The 22,053-nt window shown below is 45.7% G+C and overlaps 1 protein-coding gene across 12 annotated transcripts in view; it reads right to left on the bottom strand.

Annotated features, from left to right (window-relative positions):
• The window catches only part of SEC31B (SEC31 homolog B, COPII coat complex component), a 34,416-nt gene extending 15,206 nt beyond the window's left edge, over positions 1-19,210 (bottom strand). For 8 of the 12 annotated variants that reach the window (XR_011462742.1, XM_070363376.1, XM_070363372.1 and 5 more), the window contains exons 1-13: positions 19,125-19,210; positions 16,964-17,050; positions 16,489-16,612; positions 9,318-9,513; positions 9,017-9,112; positions 7,890-8,033; positions 7,408-7,550; positions 6,454-6,553; positions 6,174-6,335; positions 5,491-5,625; positions 2,321-2,551; positions 1,268-1,342; positions 907-1,005 (exon numbers count right to left, since the gene is read on the bottom strand). Coding sequence is in view for 11 of the 12 variants with exons in the window: in XM_070363376.1 (XP_070219477.1) it covers positions 907-1,005; positions 1,268-1,342; positions 2,321-2,551; positions 5,491-5,625; positions 6,174-6,335; positions 6,454-6,553; positions 7,408-7,550; positions 7,890-8,033; positions 9,017-9,112; positions 9,318-9,513; positions 16,489-16,612; positions 16,964-17,042 (1,584 nt within the window). In the remaining variant the exon portion in view is untranslated. The remainder of the gene's footprint in view (positions 1-906; positions 1,006-1,267; positions 1,343-2,320; positions 2,552-5,490; positions 5,626-6,173; positions 6,336-6,453; positions 6,554-7,407; positions 7,551-7,889; positions 8,034-9,016; positions 9,113-9,317; positions 9,514-16,488; positions 16,613-16,963; positions 17,051-19,124) is intronic. The other 4 variants (XM_070363374.1, XM_070363373.1, XM_070363377.1 and 1 more) reach the window with 4 other exon arrangements.
• Positions 19,211-22,053: the final 2,843 nt, after the last annotated feature.

The following is a 22,053-nucleotide window of genomic DNA, read 5'->3' as shown; positions in this document are numbered from 1 at the left end:
AACAGTATGGAGGTTCCTTAAGAAACTAGAGTTTCCATATGATCCAGGAATCCCTCTCCTGAGCATATATATGGACAAAACTATAATTCAAAAAGATACATGCATCACTATGTTCACAGCAGCACTATTCACAATAGCCAAGACAGGAAACAACCTAAATGTTCACTGACAGGTAGATGGATAAAGAAGAAGTGATACACACACAACGGAGTACTACTCAGCCATAAAAAAATGAAACAATGCCATTTGCAGCAAGATGAAGAAAGACAAATACCATATGATATCATCTATATGTGAAATCTACATTATGACACAGATGAACTTCTCTATGAAACAGAAACAGACTCATGGACATAGAGAACAGATTTGTGGTTGCCAAGGGGGAGGGAGGTGAGGAAGGGATGGAGTGGGAGTGTGGGATTAGCAGATTCGAACTAATGTACATAGAATGGATAAACAAGGTGCTACTGTACAGCATGGGGAATTATATGCAGTATCTTGTGATAAACTATAATCGAAAAGAATATAAAAAAGAATGTGTATATATATATATATACATACACATAACTAAATCACTTTGTAGTACAGCAGAAATTAACACAACACTGTAAATCAACTATATTTCAATTAAAAAAAAAAGAAGAGTTGGCTCTTAATGGGTAAAGCTAAAAGAATAACCAGGTAAAGTTTGGGAAGTGCTATACTTCATGGTTAAAAGAGCTCCACTCCTAGCTCCAAACCTTGTGGGTTCTGTGTCTCTCCCTGGTTCTAAATGAGTGAGTTTGAAAACTTCCACAGAAGTTGAGCACTTATTGAGAGCAAAGTGAAGGGCTAGGAAGGGGAAGATTCCTTAAGGGCAGGTTTTCTATGCTACCCTAGATGGGGCTGGCTGGGCTCCTTCCATACCTGTATGGAGAAGGCCTGTTGTCTGTTACTGTTGAGGTCATCTCCCTTGGACTGAGGGCTCTCACCCAGCCTCAAATCACTTCTCAACCATGTGGCCACCTGCAGGGAGAAACATATGAATACCACTCTTTCCAACACGAGATCAAATGAATATTAAGCTTTTCTTCCCACCTTCATACTCCACCAACTGGACTTACTGAGATCTTTGTACTATTTTCCTGGGAATCAGAATAACTCCAGGAGGTAAAATCCTCATATATGCATTATTGAAGCCCAGGAAGAGGTATTCTGAGATGGTTTCCACCGGCAGGATTCTCTTTTTCTACAACAAACATGTATTTCTGACGTGAAGGCAGCTTACCTTCTTCTGAAGTTCATCTTTACTGTATCCTAATAGCTTCAGGAACTTCATCCTGGCGTCCTTCTCTAAAGTCACCTAAAAGCCGCAGAACACAGAAGTGTCCATTATATGAATGTGAATGACTCTCTCCTGCACCAGCTGGACGGGGTGCTAGTGTACCCTCAAATGTAGCTCTACCAGAAGTGCCCCCTGAGGCCAACACCATCTCTCCACTCTTTTCCGCAGGCTTGATTCCTGTGGGATTATGGGTAGATGTGTTAACAAATCCTTTCTCCCTTCTGCATGAGAACTGGACCTTCAAATTGACTTCCTAGATCTATTACGCTGGTACCCTGATGAGAGTAAAATGTCAGCTATGTTTCTGCTTGTGACCGATAAATTGCCTCTGGACTGGAACTATGTAAACTATTAATAATTGACGTGGACACCATGCTATGGGCTTCCCTGAGAGCAAGGACTCTTGACTAAACAAATCCCTTGCAGGAACCCTAGAAGTTATGCTTCTGGAGTTCATAAAAGAGATATTGGCCCTTGTGGGCCTGAGGCTTCTAAGCCAGGGCAGCTAACACACCAGCTTGATGTATATCTCATCTCCTTGCACCTGAGCTGTCTTCTGAGGAGCTGAAGGGGAGAACCCCAAGCTGCTGCATGGACTGCAACAAGGGCTCCCGCAGAAGAGAACCACTTGATGCAGTCTTGTGAATCTAAATGGCTAGGTGAGAAGACTCCTTCCAGCTGATCTTCTTCCCTTTCTACTGCCCCATGGCATGGCACTGGAAAAGCCTTCACCTTGGCTCTGGTAAAGTACCCAGGACATCAGCAATAGTAGAAAAAAAGGCCAATGTCACTTGTATTCCTCAGTTCCCCTAGCTACAGAGAGTCTCTGAGCCTCTGGTAAAATGCAGATTTTGTTCCCAGGATGGGTGCTGTATAGGAAAAAACCCAACAGGGTTAAGGCCTCTGTAATCTGGGCCAGAGGGTGGTTGTTGACAGAGGCTGAGGTATCTGGCTTTGGGGAGACACTTCTGAGCAGCCAGCCTTCAGGCTTCCTACCTTCAGAAACTGCCAGAGCATCTTTTCACTTTGCAGTGATGCTTGGTGGATCTTGTTCTGACAGTAATTCAGGAGATTTCCTGATCCGAGGGCCTCCTGCAGCTCAGCTGACTGTGCCAGGAGTTCAGGTTCTGTGGTGACCTGACTGATAAAGACTAGGCGGAGGCAAGGCTGTGGCACCTGATGGACAGGGGTGCTGGGGAGGCCAAAGGTCACCAGCTTGCCCCCAAACTGATAAAGAAAAACAAGAAGGGTAGGGCAAAAATTAACACTAAGTCAGGATTACAGGGGAGGCTATCTATTGGTCAACCCTAAAAGACAGGAAAGCAGTTAAAAAAAAAAAAAAACTCCTGGGGGTGGAAAGAATCAGGAATTGAGTAGTGAATGTGCCCACATCCCAAAACCACCCCTGCACTTTAAGCACCATTAACTTAAAAAGTACAGTCCATGGTACTCATCCTTTTCTCACCTGTTCTGGTACCATCATTCTCCTAGAGTTATATGATAGTTATCACTATCCCAGGTAGGGGGCTTCCCTGGTGGCTCAGATGGTAAAGCATCTGCCTGCAATGTGGGAGACCTGGGTTCGATCCCTGGGTTGGGAAGGTCCCCTGGAGAAGGAAATGGCAACCCACTCCAGTACTCTTGCCTGGAAAATCCCATGGACGGAAGAGCCTGGTAGAATACAGTCCACGGGGTCGCAAAGAATTGGACACGACTGATAGTTATCACTATCCCAGGTAACTCTGGACTAAACTCCTTGTCATTATCACAGTCTTTTTACCCACTGTAGCTGAGCAACAATAAAATCTTCCCCCTTCTTGTTCAGTGTCTCCCATGCCCTGTGCTAGCATTTTCCTCCTTCATCCCAAGCCCTAGACTACCACCTTTTTCCTACGGCCATCCAGGAGCTTGTACTGGTTTCACAAGGCCACAGGAGAGAGTTTAAGCTCCTCTGCCTATAATGCACAAAATCTTTCAAAATCAGGACCAGACCTGCCTCTCTAGCACCGTTCTCTCTGTTCATTCATGTGATCATTCTGTGCCCAGTACATTCCTGCCTCTATGCCTTCATCCACCACAACACTCCCACCTGAGCATCCTTCTCACCAAATTAGGTACTTTATTATTATATAAAGCACCTGGCCCAAAAGCAGAGCCCAGTCAAGCTCCTTTACTCCAGCAGTTCTTCCCCTTGGCTGCACATTAAAACCACCTGGGGAGTTATCCAAGGTCACCAGGCTATACCCCAGACAAAAAAAAATCAGAAGCTCTGGAGGTGGTACCCAGGCACTGGTAACTTTTTTAAAGTTCTTCAGTTTATTCCAATTGTGGTCATGTTAGACAACTACTACTCTACTCCCCAACCATTCACTACTCTCCCTCTTTAATGAGTGTTTTCAGCCAGAATTCTTCTCGTGACTCTTATAGCACAAAATCTACACTACAGGTCAGTGCTAAACACAGCCATCTTAACTTCTGATTTGTATAATACTCAATTGTTCTACAAAGTGCTTATATGTATTCTTTTTTGAATGTTGGATGGCATGGACTGTTTGCTAACCTCTGTTCTCCTAGGGCAGGAGACGTGGGGGGTATCAAATTCTCTACCCTCTTCCTCCTGTTCTTCCTAAGGAGAGATTTCCATTTCTCCTTGGCCCTAGTCCCTAGCTGAGTCTCAGTGGACCACAGACAGAGGGACTGAGGGTTAAGAGGTGATGTTGGTGGGAGACATGCAGGAAAATCCTTCCCTCTGCTGTCCCCCACTGGGAGAGGGGTTGGGTTTGGAATGTGAGAACAGTACATAAACAACGTTTAGGGTAGTGTCCCTCATCCCCCATATATTGTCACGCTGCTAATTTAACTTCTATGCAGAGTACATCATTTGAAATGCTGGGCTGGATGAATCACAAATTGGAATCAAGATTCCTGAGAGAAATATCAACAGCTTCAGAAATGCAGATACCACTCTAATGACAGAAAGTGAAGAGGAACTAAAGAGCCTCTTGATGAGAGTAAAGGAAGAGAGTGCCAAAGCTGACTTAAAATGCAACACTCAAAAAACTAAGCTCATGGCATCTGGTTCCATCACATCATGGCAAAGAAAAGGGGAAAAAAGTGGAAGCAGTGACAGATTTTATTTCTTGGGCTCTAAAATCACTGTGGATGGTGACTGCAGCCACAAAATTAAAAGACCCTTGCTTGTTGGAAGGAGACCTATGAAAAACCTAGACAGAGTATTAAAAAGCAGAAACATCATTTTGCCAATAAAAGCCCATATAATCAAAGCTATGGTTTTCCAGTAGTCATGTACAGATGTGAGAAATGGACCATAAAGAAGGCTGAACACTGAAGAATTTATGCTTTCGGATTATGGTACCAGAGAAGACTCTTGAGAGTCCCTTGGACTGCAAGGAGATCAAACCAGTCAATCTTAAAGAAAATCAGCCCTGAATATTAATTGGAAGGACTGATGCCAAAGCTCCAATGCTTTGGCCACCTGATGCAAAGAGCCAACTCATTGGAAAAGACCTTGATGCTGGGAAAGACTGAGGGCAGAAGGAGAAGGCGGTGACAGAGGATGAGATGGTTGGATGGCATCACTGACTCAATGGACATGAATTTGAGCAAACTCCGGGAGATAGTAGAGGACAGAGGAGTGCCTGGCGTGGTACAGTCCATGGGGTTGCAAAGAGTCTGACATGACTTAGCAACTGAACAATAAGAACAACCCCCACCCGCTAACCATCCCTGGAGGTAAATGGGGCTCTGTGTACATTTGGCCTTGAGTCTATAGGGCAATGGCAGTGGGAGGGTCAAAGGTTTTGAGCAGAGGAGAGGAGGAGATTTACATTCTTTCTCCTCTGCTTTCTATTCATTCTGTTCTTGCTTTGTATTATAACCATGCCTGGACTCTCTATCAGTCCAGGTATGCGGGAAAATCAGATGGAATGGCAGGCAATTCTCCATAAGTGAGAGTTCAAAAGCAACCAATTCTTTTAGACAGGACTGGCACTGCAAGCAGGGTGAACGGGTTGAGAAGGAAGCTTAGCAAATCACTGCTTGAGCAATAAAATGGAACCTGATCTGAGACTCAGGCAGTGAGAATAAACACAGAACACAGCTCCATGCTGGGGACACGGTAGGCTATACACACACACCACACTTACAGCAAATGAAACACCTGCTGGCCTCCTCATCCATTTGGGGGGTTTTTTCAGGGGAGGTATCAGTGATGCTTGGGCCACTTGCTCTGGTACCTGCAATGGTGGGAGAGGCTGGCCTTTGCTGAAGGAAGACGAGATCTGGGGACAAAAGGACACCTGCATCACCGGTGTGGGGTGGTGGCTTAGCAGGAACTCTACCTACAAAGTCCATTTTGGGAGGGATCCCTGAGATACCCAGTCTGGCCCACAAAAGTCAGGACTCTCATATTTCAGGGGGCTGGTAGTAGGATGGGATGCCCATGCAGCAGGCTCCTGGAAGGCCAACTATATTCGATGTCTACAGTGAAGTGTGACACAAAATGTATCTATAGGAGATAGGGAGGTAAGTTCATTCTTCAAAATAGTGGGGGTCCCAGCATGGAAGCCCAATTCCCCTGAAATACCACAAGGAACATCCAAGAACAAGAGTCAAGGTAGAGGCCTCCTTTGTATTTGGCAGGAACTGACATCCTTCCAGGAGGATGGACACTGGTGCAAAGGTTCACAAACCCGGGGTTCCCAAACCCAGGGCCCTAGTCTCCCAAGTCTTCAGGAGTCCCCACTTCTCCCCAGGCTTATGTCCTTTGTTCTCCCACTGAACAGAGACAGTCCCTTCCCTCCAGCATTTTCCACCAAGCCCTTCAAACCTTGTCAGCCTGTCTCATCTGCTGGACTTCCCAGCTCCTACCCATCACAGAGTATAAATTGATCCAGCCATCAAAGGAAGCAGCAGAGAACACCAGAGGGTCCCGAGGGCACCATTGCACATCAAAGCACCAGCTGCTCAGCATGGGTAGTTTATACACCACCTATTGTGAGGGAACATAACCAAGAGGGAAACCCTGACTTAGGTAAGGCAGCTAGAGCACAGAGGTGCAGCTGAGACTGCCCTACCACCCCAGCACACCCACAGAAGGGCCAGCCTACCTCACTGCTCCCCAGGTTCCAGCACAAGATCTGGCTGTCCTTGGCACTACTGAGCAGCAGCTCAGCATCAGCCTGACTCCATGACACTGACAGGATCCCCCTGAAAAGGAAAGGGAAGAGGAACTAACATTTGTTGAATGCCTACTACAAGTAGCGTGCCTTATGTATCTTGGGTAAATGTCATCCCCTCAAAATAAGTAGTGTGGCTTCATTTTACAAATGAAGAAAATGAGGCTTGGGAAGAAATTGAGGAACTTGCAGCAGTCATGCAGCCAGAATCCAAGTCAAATTTCAGAGTGTGGGCACGATGTGCTATAACCACTCTGCCACCCACAGGTCCCTGCAGGATGGCCTGCTTCTCTTCCCTGATTGTAGAGTGGGTGGAAATTCTGAATCAGCATGAATCAGGGAAGCAAGCATTCCTATGGGTGCTTTTAGCCCAGGAGGGTAGTGAGGACCTAACTCTCCGAAGTCCCCAAGGAGTTACAAAGGCATGATCCTTGAGTTAGAAAGAACAGACTATGGGGCTGCTGCTTCTGCTGTAGGCCCAAGAGCTAGAGCTTCAGAGGCAGGCCTGTTCACAGGAAAAACAGGAGCCAATGTTCTTTTATTGAGAAGTCTTGGAGGAGGCAACCTAATTACCTAAGAAATGAGCATGTCCTCAGATCAGAGACTGGGGGCTCTCCCAGAGGAACTAAACATTGGCTCCAATATTTCTCATGACCCTACCCCCACTCGTATGTCTGGAGGTTACATGGAATCTCAGGCTCTTTTCTATAACCTCAGGGTCTACAGGAACTCCTCTTGATTGGAGGTGGGGCTAGAACTGCTTAACTGTGTGTTCACCAGGACGGCTCTGAAGCCGGGGAGAACGTCTGCTAGCCAAAGTGAGGCACGTATTGCCCTCTACCCAGGTCAGCTATGCCCTGCCCTCCACCAAGGATGACATGCTACCTGCTGTGACTCTCCAGCACCTTTAGGGGTGAGGAGGCAAAGCGCAAGTCCCACAGCTGAATTACTGGAAGACGATCATCTTCTGAACAAAGCACCAACTGGGTGGCGATGTCTGGGTGCCAGGCCAGGCCTGAGCAGTGCATCTGTGAACAAAGCAGATCCCAATGGGCAATAGAACCTGACTCTTCTTTTTATGAACCCTTTTTGTCTAGCTGAAATGGGACCTCTCTGAGGGTTTTGTGTCTTTGTGTTTTGTGTCTTTCTTATGTAATTGGGAACACCACAGCCATTGGGGAACAAGTGATGACCGTAAGCAAGGAGCTTCTCTGAGCTTTCACTCTCAATAGGAAATCTACCACAGGGCTGAATCCACACGTGTAACAGCTGAAAGCAGAACCCTGGCCTGGGGAAGAGCAGCTCCAACGCTAGGCCTGAGAGAGACAGCAGAGCGCGAGCCTATATTCTGCCTGTATTTAACTCACCCGGTTGCTGTGATCACTGACTTTGATGATAGGTTCATTCTTCCTGAGATCCCACACGACTGCCTTGCCGCTGGGGTGAGCAGAAGACAGAATGTGTTGAACTTGACGGTTCCAAGAGAGAGCCTTGATATCTTCCAGGGGCTGCTAAGGCAGAATGGGGCAGGGAGTGGGATGAGGACAACCTGTCACCCCTGGACCAAGAGACAGCTGGTCTGCCACTGATCCCAACCACCCACAGAAAAGCCAAGAGTAGACGTGGGGCTACCCAAACCATGCCAGTCTCAGGAAGCTGGAAGGGAAGTTTTCCAGAGAGGATCCTTTAGAAAGTGATGTAGAAGCTGAAAGAAGGACAGGTGCACCTGGGTTTTACTCCTATCCCAAGATGCTCCTGAGAGGACAGAGTCAAGATTTTAAAAAGAGCTTTCTCAACTATGACAAGAGAAAAAGGGAGAGGAGAAAGGTGAGGGTAGGAAGGAGGGAAATATAGACACCCAAGACCCCCAGGGAGAATGAGGCAGACAGAAAAGCCATTGATACTTTAGGGCACAAAATGCTATCAAATTCATACTGAACTTACCTCACGATACTGTATGCATAAGACAGAAAAGCCAGAAAGAAAAAGATGGGGGCCCAGTTACAGACTGACAAGACATGTACACTCAGACACAGAGATACAGGAGACCCCCAGCTACATGGGGGAACAAGACACAGGGACAAAGCTGACCTCTCCACAAAAGGACAAGGGTGTATCTGGGTGTCCTACTCTTGCCCCTGGTTGGCTAAACCCAGGGCCCGGCCTTGCTTAAATCATACTATGATAAACAGTACAGTCACCCCTTCTCTCGGTGTCTTTTACTCCCCTCACTCTTCTTGCCTTCCAGAAACTTCTAGGACAATCAATGACCACAAGCCACTTCCACCCCTACCCCTATTCCCCAACCTCCCACCAGTCCCCACCCACCTCCATCCCTCTATTATCTGGCTGGTAGGCAACATGTTAGTCTGTGGAGCTTTACTGCTCTCCAGTGGTGAGACTGAAATCTGTGCGCTGGCTGCCTCCAGAATTTAATTCTCTCTGGGAAAATCAGCTGCACACTTTTAAGCAGCAGCACCAGGAGCCTCCTCACCTGTGACTTGGATCCTGGGGTCATTGGCACACTCAGGTTATTCAAATCCCAAATGAAGATTTCAGAATCATTGGCCCCTGAGGCCAGGAGGTTGCCCTGTATGAAGGAATATGCCTTTGGAGACATACCATCCCAGGAAGAGATGAGAGCAGAAAAAGGGGAAAGAGACCCACATTTGGGTTCAAAGCCACCCCCGTAACAACCTGGGAAGGCTCAGAGTTACAGACCAGAGGTCACAAGTGCTTCCCTTCAGATCTGTTGCTCCGTGCCTCGCAGGTCTGATCTACTGAGATGCTAGTACCTGGAAAGGATTAAAGTCAAGGGCTCTGACAGCCCCAGAGTGCTTCTGTCTCTGGGCAATCACAGGCTCCTTTCCCGAAGACAAGACGTGGGTCACATTGTACAGAGTAAGCATGCCATTGTCCCCGCCGCCTGCAATGACCCCGGAGGCTTCCAGAAGCCCACTGCCAAAGCTCCCCCAGATCAGCTTGTGAAACCTACAAAGAGGAAGAACTTGCATCAGCGACAACTCAGGTCCACATCAGTCAGTAGAGAACGGGCATCTTTGTCAGCCTCTGCCATTATGCAGGCATCCCCAACCTTAGGGCCTGCCTGTCTCCCTCATTTCCCAGATGCAGAACTGAAGTCTCCTCTGCCTGGCCCTGCCCTTTGGCTGAAAAAAAATACTTCAAATAGATTACTTCACTTAATCCTCCCAACTCAAATAACAATACTTATTGATAAGTTCCTATGTACTAGGCACTGCTTTAAGTGCTTTACATGTATTAGCTGATCAACAATCCCATGAGGTATTTACCTTATTTTCAATTGAGGAAAATGAGGCACAGAGAAGTTACAAAACTCCTGTTATACAGCTAGTAATTTTACTCCTATTTGATGGGGAAACAGTGGAAACAGTGTCAGACTATTTTTGGGGGCTCCAAAATCACTGCAGATGGTGACTGCAGCCATAAAATTAAAAGACGCTTACTCCTTGGAAGGAAAGTTATGACTAACCTAGATAGCATATTCAAAAGCAGAGACATTACTTTGCCAACAAAAGTCCGTCTAGTCAAGGCTATAGTTTTTCCAGTAGTCATGTACGGATGTGAGAGCTGGACTGTGAAGAAAGCTGAGCGCTGAAGAATTGATGCTCTTGAACTGTGGTGTTGGAGAAGACTCTTGAGAGTCCATTGAACTGCAAGGATATCCAACCAGTCCATCCTAAAGGAGATCAGTCCTGGGTGTTCTTTGGAAGGAATGATGCTCAGGCTGAAACTCCAGTACTTTGGCCACCACATGCGAAGAGTTGACTCATTGGAAAAGACTCTGATGCTGGGAGGGATTGGGGGCAGGAGAAGGGGATGACAGAGGATGAGATGGCTGGATGGCATCACCAATTCGATGGATGTGAGTTTGAGTAAACTCCGGGAGTTGGTGATGGACAGGGAGGCCTGGCATGCTGCAGTTCATGGGGTCGCAAAGAGTCGGACACAACTGAGCGACTGAACTGAACTGACAGCTAGGAAGGAGAAGGCAATGGCAACCCACTCCAGTACTCTTGCCTGGCAAATCCCATGGATGGAGGAGCCTGGTAGGCTTCAGTCCATGGGGTCGCTAGGAGCCGGATACGACTGAGCGACTTCACTTTCACTTTTCACTTTCATGCATTGGAGAAGGAAATGGCAACCCACACTCCAGTGTTCTTGCCTGGAGAATCCCAGGGACAAAGGAGCCTGGTGGGCTGCCATCTCTGGGGTCGTATAGAGTCAGACAGGACTGAAGCGACTTAGCAGCAGCAGCAGCAGCAACAGCAACAGCTAGGAAGTGACAGACTCAAGGTTCAAAGTCAGACCCATCTTATGCCAAAGCCTGAGCTCTTAACCATCATAAAATATGGTCTTCTACTGAGAGGAAGATCCGAACTCTTCTACACCTGAATAGAAGCAGGTTCCCTAGGCCAACAGTTGCTGTCCCCTCTTAAATAGGAAGTGAGAAAAGATCTATAGACCTGCCCTTCCCATGCCATGCTCATGTGACTAGTCTACTGGAGCTGCCATATGTATTCTGTGGGCCAGCCTTAGAGAAACAGAGGCATGAAGAATAAATGCACTGTTTGGGAAACACTTTTCTGGCTTTCTGAGCATCTTGCATTCTGGCACACTAGAAAGAGATGGACCCTGGGCTTCCTGGTCAAGAATAGGGTCCCCTGAAAAGCCCCTAGGGAAGGGATGTGAAACCCCCAATGCCTCACAGGTCGTCTTCCCTCCATTTCACAGCTGTTAGCCAAGGATATTTCCACACCCCTTCTGAGAAGGCAGATTTCACACTGAATGATGTCATGTAAGATCCCTAACTGAAATTAAATGTTTCCACACTCTGGGAACAGTCAGCAAAGAAAGTAAATGGGGAAACCAGGCAAGAACCTGTCTAGCCAGTCCTTAGATCAGAGCCAACCTCTCAGAAGTGAAGAGCTGAACACTAATTCAGACAAGGCCAGCATCTGAACAGAAACAGCACAGCTGAACAAACAGTGGGTCTAAAACTACTGTCAGAAAGGCTGCTTTCTAAAGTTACGCTGATGTTACCATGGCAGAAGAATGGTTCCATGCTGGCTCCAGAGGATGCCATGTCATCCAGGGGCTAGAGCTCAGCACGGGCAGAGAATAAGACAGCAGATTACCCAGAGAAGCCTGACATAGTCCACACAAGAAGCAGAGGAAGGTGCACCCAGAGAAACTCACATGGGAATGCAGCAACCTCAGTATGGTCATAGCACATGACATACGAATCAGAGTAAAAGGTACCCAAGACCTCAAAGGAGTCACCACAGGGTTAAAGAAGAGGACCCAGTTACTTTAGAGTGGCTGAACTGCAGAATACAGGGTGTGACAAAATCATTATCCTTTGTGTAGGCATGTAGAAAGTACATTCCTATTGTTAACACTTCAATGAGAGTGGAACTGGAGCCTGAATGGCTGTGATAGACAACACCTGGGAGTAGGGAACACCTGGGAGAGTCTGGCAAAGAAGACTTAGTCGTGTGTGTGTGTGTATGTACAAAGAGAGCACACAGCATGTGAGCAAATGTGATGTCTGTTAGTGTTAAAACATTAACAACTGATGAGTCTAAGTGAAGGTATGTGGGCTTAGTCACTCAGTCATGTCTGACTCTTTGCAACCCATGGACTGTAGCCTGCTAGGTTCCTCTGTCCATGGGATTTCCCAGGCAAGAAGACTGGAGTGGGTTGCCATTTCCTTCTCCAGGGGATATTCCTGACCCAGGGATCAAACCTGTGTTTCCTGAGTCTCTTGCATTGCAGGTGGATTCTTTACCATTGAGCCATCAGGGAAGCCTTTATCATTGTAATATTCTGCAACTTTTCTATGTTTGAATATCTTGAAAACAAAAAGTTATAAAACAAACAAAAAAGATGACCTGAAAATAGGAACTAAAAGATTTAAGGAGAGGTATAGGGAGAAGAGTTTGTATAGGAAAGTGGGAACTTTGAAAACATGAAAATACAGGTGGAATTCTTTGCTAGAGTTTCCCAGGATAATGATGGCAGTGATGGAGACTGTACAGCATCACAGAATGAGAGGAGGCACCTGAAGAAAATACAGCTTCCTTGATTCCCTCCCAGGCCACCTGAAGCAGAATGTCCAGAGTCAGGTCCTTAGAATCTACATTGTTAACAAGCGCCCCCCGTGATGCTAACAAGTTGCCAAGGTTGAGATCCATCAGGCTGCATACCAGCCTAGAACAACAGGAAGTAGCTGAATTCATAAAGAACGAACTAGCCTATTGGGGTAATGAACTCATGGCTACACTTTTGGTAAAAAGGAAAAGACAAGGCTGGAGAGACTTCTGAGATCAGATTATCATACCGGCTAAGCTCATCAGAGGCCAAGCTTCAGCTGCCGTATGATTAGGAATACATGCTATATAATTTCTTGTCCCCATGATTTCTGTACTTCTGTATTTTGGATTTTTATTTTATTTGCTTAGTAACGCTCCTTATGAAAAACCTCAACCTCATGTTAGTGGGTTAGAGTGAAAATGAGTTTGTCCACATCCTGGCCAAAATAACTGAGGAAATCCAAGTTTCCTTAGAAGCTAAACAGAGCAATGAGGGCAGTGCTCCAAGCTGGAGAATGAAGACAGTGGGGTGGAGCAATGGCTGTTTGAGAGGAGAACTACTTTTCTGACTGCCTAGTATGCACTAGGCTACAATGTGCTGACTATATATCTCAAATTTACAGTAGAGAAAATAGAGTCAGAGAAGTTAAAATAAGGTGCCCAATAGGACAGAATATGGTAAAGCTGGGATTTGAACCCAACAACAAAGCCATGTTCTCTCTACTCTGTGATCCTGATGTCTCTAAAGAGAAGGCAAGTCTTAGAAACAAGAAAACTAGGAGTGGTAACAAAATGATCTCTTACCTAAAGAGGGGTCATACTGCCAGCCAAGGAGCTGAACTGACATAACTGTATTGGAAGATAGATTACTTACTTTCTCCATGTTACTAGAAGATGAGTCAGACATAGGCTACAGAGGCCACTCAGAGATCTAGAACCTCAGTATAGACAGAGGTAGAGAGCAGCAAATCACCCAGTGACCTCTGAACTCATTCAAGCATAGGCAGCCGTGTCCCTAACCCAAAAGTCAATACATAAACAATGTATTATTCTACCAGAAAGCTTTCTTTTTGAGTGGGATTCATCTAACAAACCAAACATCACTTGCATCAGCGCACATGCTAATCCATTTTGATGCTGATTGCATCCAGCGGCATTTATCCATACGCTCTCTTCACTCTATTTATAGCTTTTAGCTATCTCTTATCTACACTCAAACACTCATGGTTTTCAAAACATTCCTCTTTCAGTCAGGTATTTCTAAGTAGATAATATTTCTCTGATGCATCATGGATTGAGTATAAGGGGATCTTCAGGATTCAAATGTAGTTGAGGCCTGGGTCAGGTAAAAAGGGCTGGCAATGGAAGAGGGAAGATTTTGAAAAATGTTAAATCAATAATAAGAGAGATACAGAGAGGGGTTTTTTTTTTTGTTTGTTTGTTTTTGTTTTTAGGGAAAAAGGAAGGAAATTAAGCTAGAAAAAGGGAAGAACATAAGACCTAAATTTGGAGCCCAGTAGGTTCTTAGACTTTTGGCCACCTCATGCGAAGAGTTGACTCATTGGAAAAGATTCTGATGCTGGGAGGGATTGGGGGCAGGAGGAGAAGGGGATGACAGAGGATGAGATGGCTGGATGGCATCACTGACTCGATGGACGTGAGTCTGAGTGAACTCCGGGAGTTGGTGATGGACAGGGAGGCCTGGCGTGCTGTGATTCATGGGGTCGCAAAGAGTTGGACACGACTGAGCGACTGAACTGAGGTTCTTAGAAGTCATCTTATACAACCTCTTCTTTATACATAAGTGAGGAAACCTAAGATCACTGATGGAATTAAATTTGCTTGAAGTCATATAGTTTTAGGCAAGGCAGCAATCCAACACAACTGTGCTTTCCATTTAACCATGCAGAAGATGACACAGAAAAGAGGAAAGCATAAAGCAAAGGGTGGGTTGAGCTTTATCTACCCTGATCATTTTGGTCAATTGTTTGTGATGCTGACTTTTGAGTAAGTGGCCTAACCTAGGCTAGAATGAAAAGAAGTGAGTGCCTTAGACCCTGGAGCATCTAAGATGATTTCTTCAGAAAGGCCGCAACAGAACTGCATCAAAGGTAACCCCCTAGGTCTTCGAGAAGGAGAATCAATCTTTAGACCCAATTACAGAGGCGAAAAAAGGAAGCCTTTTCAACCTAGTTGGCTGCAAAACAGGTTGTTACCCTTGAAAAGCTCTTCAGGCACTAAGACCAACAGAAGACTGACCATAACTAACTGAAGTGGTGGATATGAATGCTCAGGTTGGTAATCCAGAAGTTTCTAATATCACTCATTTATTCCACAGATATATTTTCAACTACCTAATGCCAGGCACTATTCTAAGATGTTAGAGATAAATAAATAGCGATAAATAAATAAATAAACAGCGATAAATAAAACAGACAAAAGTCTCTGCCTATGTGGTTCTCAGAATTCAGTTTCAAGGTTTCTTAAGCAATTAGCTCTTTCTTAAGAACTCTTGGCCTTAAGGAGCCACTACTGTGCTGAAGCTGCTACTTGCCTGGTTTAAGAAAAGAGCCCTTGCCCACTGCCCCTTTTCTTATCTTCAGGAGTATAAACATGATTAAATTAGCTCTCCTCTTTCAGCAGCCCTTTCTGAAATGCCTACTTACAGGTTAAGAATATCTCATCATTACTGGCAAAATTGCCAAGGTCTCTCTTCAAAAGGTACAGGTACTGGAAATAGAAAGAAATGTAAAAAACTGCAAAATAAGAGATACTGTAATAAAGTGATAAAGGAGTTTTAAATAATAAAGGAGTGATAAAGTGATATACGAGCTCAAGAAAGTAAGAAGAATAACTTATTTTCATTATTAAGTCAAGCCATGAAAAGAAAGAGGAGGGTACTTCTATGTATCTTAATCACTCAGACGAACTAAAAAAGGCGTAAGATGAAAAGTTACATAACAGACCAGCAATCTTTTAAGGGGGATGGCAAGAAAATCCTCTGGGATATAAGAAAAGGATTTATATTTTTATATTAAAAAATAATACAGTAATACATGTATATTATTTATATTGAAAATATACTTGAGTGCAATGAATATTCACATTTCTCCTGATGGTGCAAAAATCCGGGGATCACTGATTCAGACTATAAGCCTCATCTTTACAAAATTAATAAAAGAACAGTTGAATAATAGAAAGCAGGTCTTGGAGTCAGCTAGGGCCAGACTTAAATTCTAGCTTCCCGGGGTTTTGGTTCCCTCCTATGTAAAATGGGAATAATGGTATTTATTGGCTAGACTCATTTTAAGAAATGAATACAATATACAGAGCCCCAGCATAGTGCCTGGCATGTGTACATAGGCTCAGTGAATGCTCATACCCAGCCCTGTAAGTCTGCCAGAGCCATGAGATCCATGAGTGCCCAATCAGTGCCTGACAGCAATGAGGAGAGGATCATTCATTTGCCTCTCATTGGCAGAAAAGGGAGATACTGTGCAAGGCTGTTATTTTCACAAGAGCCAAGGGAGGAAGAAGCCAACATCTCTGGGTTCCAGAGAGAGATCAGGTACTCATGGGTCCAGGCTTGTGTGAGGCGTCTCTATCACATCATTCTGCCTGATGCTGCTGCTCCCCACAAAGGTGTGAGTGGGAGTTTTCAAATTCTTCTTGCAAAATAAACCCAGAATTAACTTCTCTCCAACTTAAAGATCATTCTCCCCTCACTTGTCCCCTCATGAGCCCTGAGAAACACACACCACTCCTGAGATTCCCCATCAAGGTTTGTATTAGGATCTGTCCTGCATACCCATCAACAGTTCAGACATAGTACCTGCTGGAGGCAGAAAGGACTCCCTTGCGTTTCAAGTCCAGAGAGGGGTCCCTGAAATCAACCTCAAAGATTTCCAATGTGCCATTTGTACTAAAGGAGGCATCTAGCTGCTGGGCAGATGTTCCTAGGCACAAGAAAAGTCAGGAAGAGGCAGCATGTGAGCAACAATATATGCATGGATTTGGGGTATAAATGGTTAGGTAGTAGAGAAAAGGAGGAATGGGGGAAAACTGGATATACCCTTTTTCAAGTGGTACCTCCAAAAAAGAGCAAGAAAGCATGAGGTGCTTAGCCTTGAGCCATAATTGAAGATTGTCCCCAGGGACTAAAACTCCTAATATCCCCTTGCTTATGCTGCTAGACAACCCCACCTTTCCATGACTCTGAAACTTTCTCTGAAGCACAATCAAGAGCACTGGATGCTAAGTTTCCCTTTAACCTATCCAGCGGATCCTCATCCACAGTACCACCATACCTGTGGCCAGATACACAGGGTACTGGCTGGCTGGGCTCCACACTTGGACAGCTTGTCGCTCAAGCTCCTTCAGCTTCATGGTCTGTCCTGTAGGTGGCAGAAAAGTGACATGATCCTCAGCCTACTGAAAACAACAGTAGAAACCACAAGCTTTTGGGCCAGATAAAGGGAACACCTGTGGACACGAGCACCTGTTTTCCTCGCTCCACCATAGGATGGAGTATTTGGAGGCAATACAGGGTGACAAATACATGATCGACTGCAGATCTGTAATGACAATTCATTTACCCAGTTGGACAGGGAAACCTGGTGTGCTGCAGTCCATGGGGTCGCAGACAGTCAAACACAACTGAGCACTGAACTGAACTTACCCAGTTACTGAAATCTAAGGCTTTAAATCCTAAAAGATACTGAACCACACTGGTTGCCACAGGCCCAATGGTGATGATAACCATCAAACCAGAAAATCTCAGCCACTCTATCCATTCCCTTGGTTTTAAACATTATCCATATGCTGATGACTGCCAAATTTCTATCAGCAACACAAATCTCTCCTCTGAGTTACAAGTTCTTATATACAACTGCTAATCAAATATTTCCACTTGGGTATAGTAAAGATACCTAAAAGTTAGTCTGTCTAAAATGGAATTCTCCATTCTACCATCTCACCCCTTCATCTGTTGTTCCTTCGGGCTTCATTTCAGCAAACAGCCAACTGCTCAACCCCAAACCCTGCAAATCACCCTAGATCCCTCCTTCTCCTTTCCCTTCTAATCTATCATTAAGTCTTCCAGATTTTACCTCCAAAATATATCTTAATCTATTTTTCTCCGTCTTCACCACCACCACGCTATTTGAAGACCCTATCATCTATCACCTAGATTACTGGTCATCTCCCTGCTGCTCATCTCCATCACCCAATTCTTTCTTTGCATAGAGCAACAGTAAACTTTTAAAATAAAAAATAGGATTTTGACATTCCATGCTTAAAGTTTTTCAGTGGCTTCTATCACACTCAATAAAACACAAACCCCCTTGAGCCCTGCTCAAAACTACCACTTCACTTCAACAATGAACTTGATGGAGTAAACTTGGGACCCGCTGTGACCTGCTTGAGCAAGCCCACAGCCAGGTTAGTCTTGACCAACAAAAACAAAAGTTTTATTACTTAATCTCAAATGTACTGTCCAGCTTGAAGAAAGCTTAGGGCTGCCAACTCAACCAAGACTTCCCGGGCACCTCTAAACACTTGAGGCTACAACAGGACTCCTCTGACGAGATTGCACATCATACTATACGGTCACCAGTGCCACCTGCTGGTCAAGATCATTTTCACGTTTCTGGAGAAAGGTCTCTGAAGTGGGAGCTACAATTAGCTCAGTGCTCTTAACGTGCACCTCCCATTTAATTCTAATAATGGTTCCAGGGTCAGTAGTTACTATCCCCATTTTACAGGGAAGAAAACTGGCTAGGCCAAGCTGTGAACCCCAACCAGCCTTCAGAGCCCGTTGCTTTTAACCATTACACCAGTCTAAAGTAAACTCCATAGTGCTTAAATACCAGCCTACAAATTGAGAAGATAGGCTTGTCATCTACTTTGTTCAGAGACAACTGTTGGCAAAAATGGTCCCCGCTGCGGTCAGAATGGCGGGGCCTAGGAGCGTCAAAGGTGGGGAGAGCTATGATCATGCAACCAAGAGCTGGACACACTGGTGCAGTGAAGGGGGAAAGCCAGCCTCCTTAGCTGTCCACTCGCTCTGGAGGACGGTCGGCCTTCCCCGCGGTTCACCGGCGTCAGCACCGACGGGCGTTTTCGCCCGGGCGGGACGCACGGACCCGCGGCCGACTCTGGGCCCCGGACAGGTCAGGGCCCAGGGCTGCTGAGGGAGGCGCGAGGGCAGCGCTGGAGAGAGATCGTCGTCGGGCTGCGGGGCCCGGGCGCCGCAGGGAGAGTGAGCCGGCTGCAGTCCGACAGCAGGGCGGGCATCGTGGGGTCCCCTGAGAGGCACACCGGCCGTAGCCCCCGGGCGGGAGCCTGGCGGGCCGGGGTCTCCGCCGAGGATGAGCGCCTCCTGGCACTCCTGCTAGAGAAGAACCGCGCTCTGGGTCCCCGGCGCGCCTTCTGCTCTCAGGAACCCCGGGACAGGCGGGGAAAACCAACCTGCGCGGAGAGCCCAGCTCAAGGGTCTGGGGCCGCAGAGCTGGAATCGGGAGCCGGTTCCCTCAGGGCTTTGGAGCTCCGCGGGCGCTGTGGACGGCGGCTGCAGAGGGCCAAAAGTAGTGCAGGCCGCCCGCACCGCCACAGGCGCCCCCAGATGCCAGGCCCGGGACCCGGACAACCCACGGAGAACGTTCCCTCATAGAAATGTAGCTTTTAGTGGGGCTTCCCTCACCTGTCCTGTGATTATGCAGTGGGTCAGATCCCGCGACTATTAAAGTTCTGGTGTATTTTCCCTCAAAGGGAAAATACTAATTAAGCGGAAAAGACCTGGTCCTAGCTCCAGGAGCGCTCTGTGGAATCCACTTAGCTGAAAAGGTGAAAAGCAATCTAGGCCAGGTGGGGCTAGCGATAACCCGCCTACCAATGCAGAAGACGTAAGAGACGCGGCTTCCTTCTCTAGGTTGGGAAGATTCCCTGGAGAAGGGCATGGCAACCCACTCCAGTATCCTTGCCTGGAGAAGCCTGTGGACAGAATCACCCAGCGGGCTACAGTCCATAGGGTCACAAGGAATCGGACACAATTGAAACGACTTAGCCCACACAGGCCTTAATAGCAGAGTGACTTTGTGCGGCGAACCAAAAACTGGTGCTCCCAAATGTTGAACTAATTAAGAGCTGTAGATGGTTGGAGAGCGAGGGACCGTAGACCAGGGGCTGCTGCTGCTGCTGCTAAGTCGCTTCAGTCGTGTCCGACTCTGTGCGACCCCATAGACAGCAGCCCACCAGGCTCCGCCGTCCCTGGGATTCTCTAGGCAAGAACACTGGAGTGGGTTGCCATTTCCTTTTCCAATGCATGAAAGTGAAAAGTGAAAGTGAAGTCGCTCAGTCGTGTCCGACTCTTCGCGACCCCATGAACTTCAGCCTACCAGGTTCCTCCGTTCATGGGATTTTCCAGGCAAGAGTACTAGAGTGGGTTGCCATTGCCTTCTCCGAGACCAGGGGCTACCCGGAAGGTATCAGAGACGAGACAGGTGTTGCACGTTGAAGTTTCAAGAAGATAGGTGATGTCCCAACAAAGAGAAAGGGGCCCAACAGACTGATAGGCGCCCTGGCATTTCCCATACTGTGAATGAAAGCGGCTACAGTTGGGGAACTGGGCTGACTACAGATTGTGGAATACTAATTCCACTCTGCAGGTAATTGGGAGTTACTGAAAATTATAGGTAGATATGGTGGCTCAGGGGTAAAGAAGCTGCCTGTTAATGCAGGAGACTCTGGTTTAATCCTGAGTTGGGAAGATCCCCTGGAGAAGCAAAAGGCAACCCACTCCAGTATTTTCTTGCCTGGAAAATACCATGGATAGAGGAGCCTGGCAGACTGTAGCCCATGGGGTTGCAAGAGTCGGAACCAACTTAGTGACTGAACAACATGCAGTAAGATTATATCACTAGCAATCTGGATCCCCTTGCAGAGAGAACAGAGCTGGAGGCAGGGAATCAAATTAGGAGACTAACAGAACAATTCAGGTACCAGGTGATGAACTCTTGGATTGACGGATTGTAACAGATTGTAATAGCTGAACAGGCTCTTGTGACTGATAGGTAAACAGTTGGCAGGGATATCTATGATCATATATATCGATTGAGGGAATTATGGCATTTCCAAGTAAAATATTCTGTAGGCAGCTGAAGATTTTGGACCTAAGTTATTTTGATTCAGAACTTTAATGCATGAATTCTACTGTAGTCCAGTCTGATATACCTCCAAAGATGGTGAGCTGATTATGACTGGGCCCTGTCTTTGTGACACAGCTCTAGATTTTCTTTTCACATGGATATGGGAGTTTTGAACTCAGAACAGAAAAGAATGTAGGGTACTGGTGAAGAAACAGGATTGAAAACTGAACCTCAGGCAACACCTTAAAGGAGGGAATGAGGCCAAGGTGTGTGTTCTGAAAGAAATCTGAACCAAAGGCATAAGGTTAGTTTCAAGTAGGACATGATTTTAAAAAGAACAAAAAACACACTCTTCCTGCAACTGGGACATCTTAGAAATTCTTTTCACCTTGTTTTATAAATGCTAGTTTTCTTTTCTAGGTAACTCACCGAAGGCAATTATTTTCTTGTTCAACTTTATATCCCCAAGGCCTATCAGGGTCATATATATTAGGCAGACAGACGTTTGTTAAATGATTATCAAATGCTTTAAAGGACAGAGAATGAAGACATAAAAAGCAGTGGAGACCTTCAGAGAGGCATTTCAAAAAAGAAGAAAAAAAAAAGAGGCATTTCAGCAGACCTACTCCCTGATCTCATAAACGTCTTTCACTGTCTTCACACCTCCAAAGGACCACTTATCTAATGTGAATGCACTTGCTTCCATAGATCATGCTGAATGTACACTTTTTTATGGGACAGGTTTTTAGGCAGTATCACTGTAATTTAAGAAAATGTCCCTAAAGGGAAGAAAAGAACATAAATTGGTTCTCTTTAACAGATGCATTGAGATAGACCCTTAAAAACATGGTTTTTCTCTTTCTAAGGCTATTATAGGAGCTTGGATGAATCATTAAGGTAATGAAAGCCATGCATAGGTTCAGTAATAACTCAGTGACTATCCTCTAATTCATAAATATAGGTAATGTCAACTTATAACAGTCTAGGATTCAGAAGCTGCTTTGGAATACATATTCTTTTTTTAAATGAAGTATAGTTATTTACAATGGTGTGTTTTTAATAAATACATATTCTTATGAGATACATACAAAATTAGAGGCAATCACAGCCCTAGGCCTGTCCCAGAACACCTATTTATCCTATAGTATTTTGAAACACGTAAAAGTACACTTTTTTTAAGCTAACTACTATTATTAAAAGTTTTTTTATGGGAAATAAATCTGTTCCAATTTGAAAAGTCAGAAAACCCTGTA

The sequence above is a fragment of the Bos mutus genome, chromosome 26 (genome assembly GCF_027580195.1).
Source record: "Bos mutus isolate GX-2022 chromosome 26, NWIPB_WYAK_1.1, whole genome shotgun sequence".
Lineage (NCBI taxonomy): Eukaryota > Metazoa > Chordata > Mammalia > Artiodactyla > Bovidae > Bos > Bos mutus.
The sequence above is the reverse complement of the archived record's forward strand: the minus strand, read 5'-3'. Positions and strand labels throughout refer to the sequence as shown.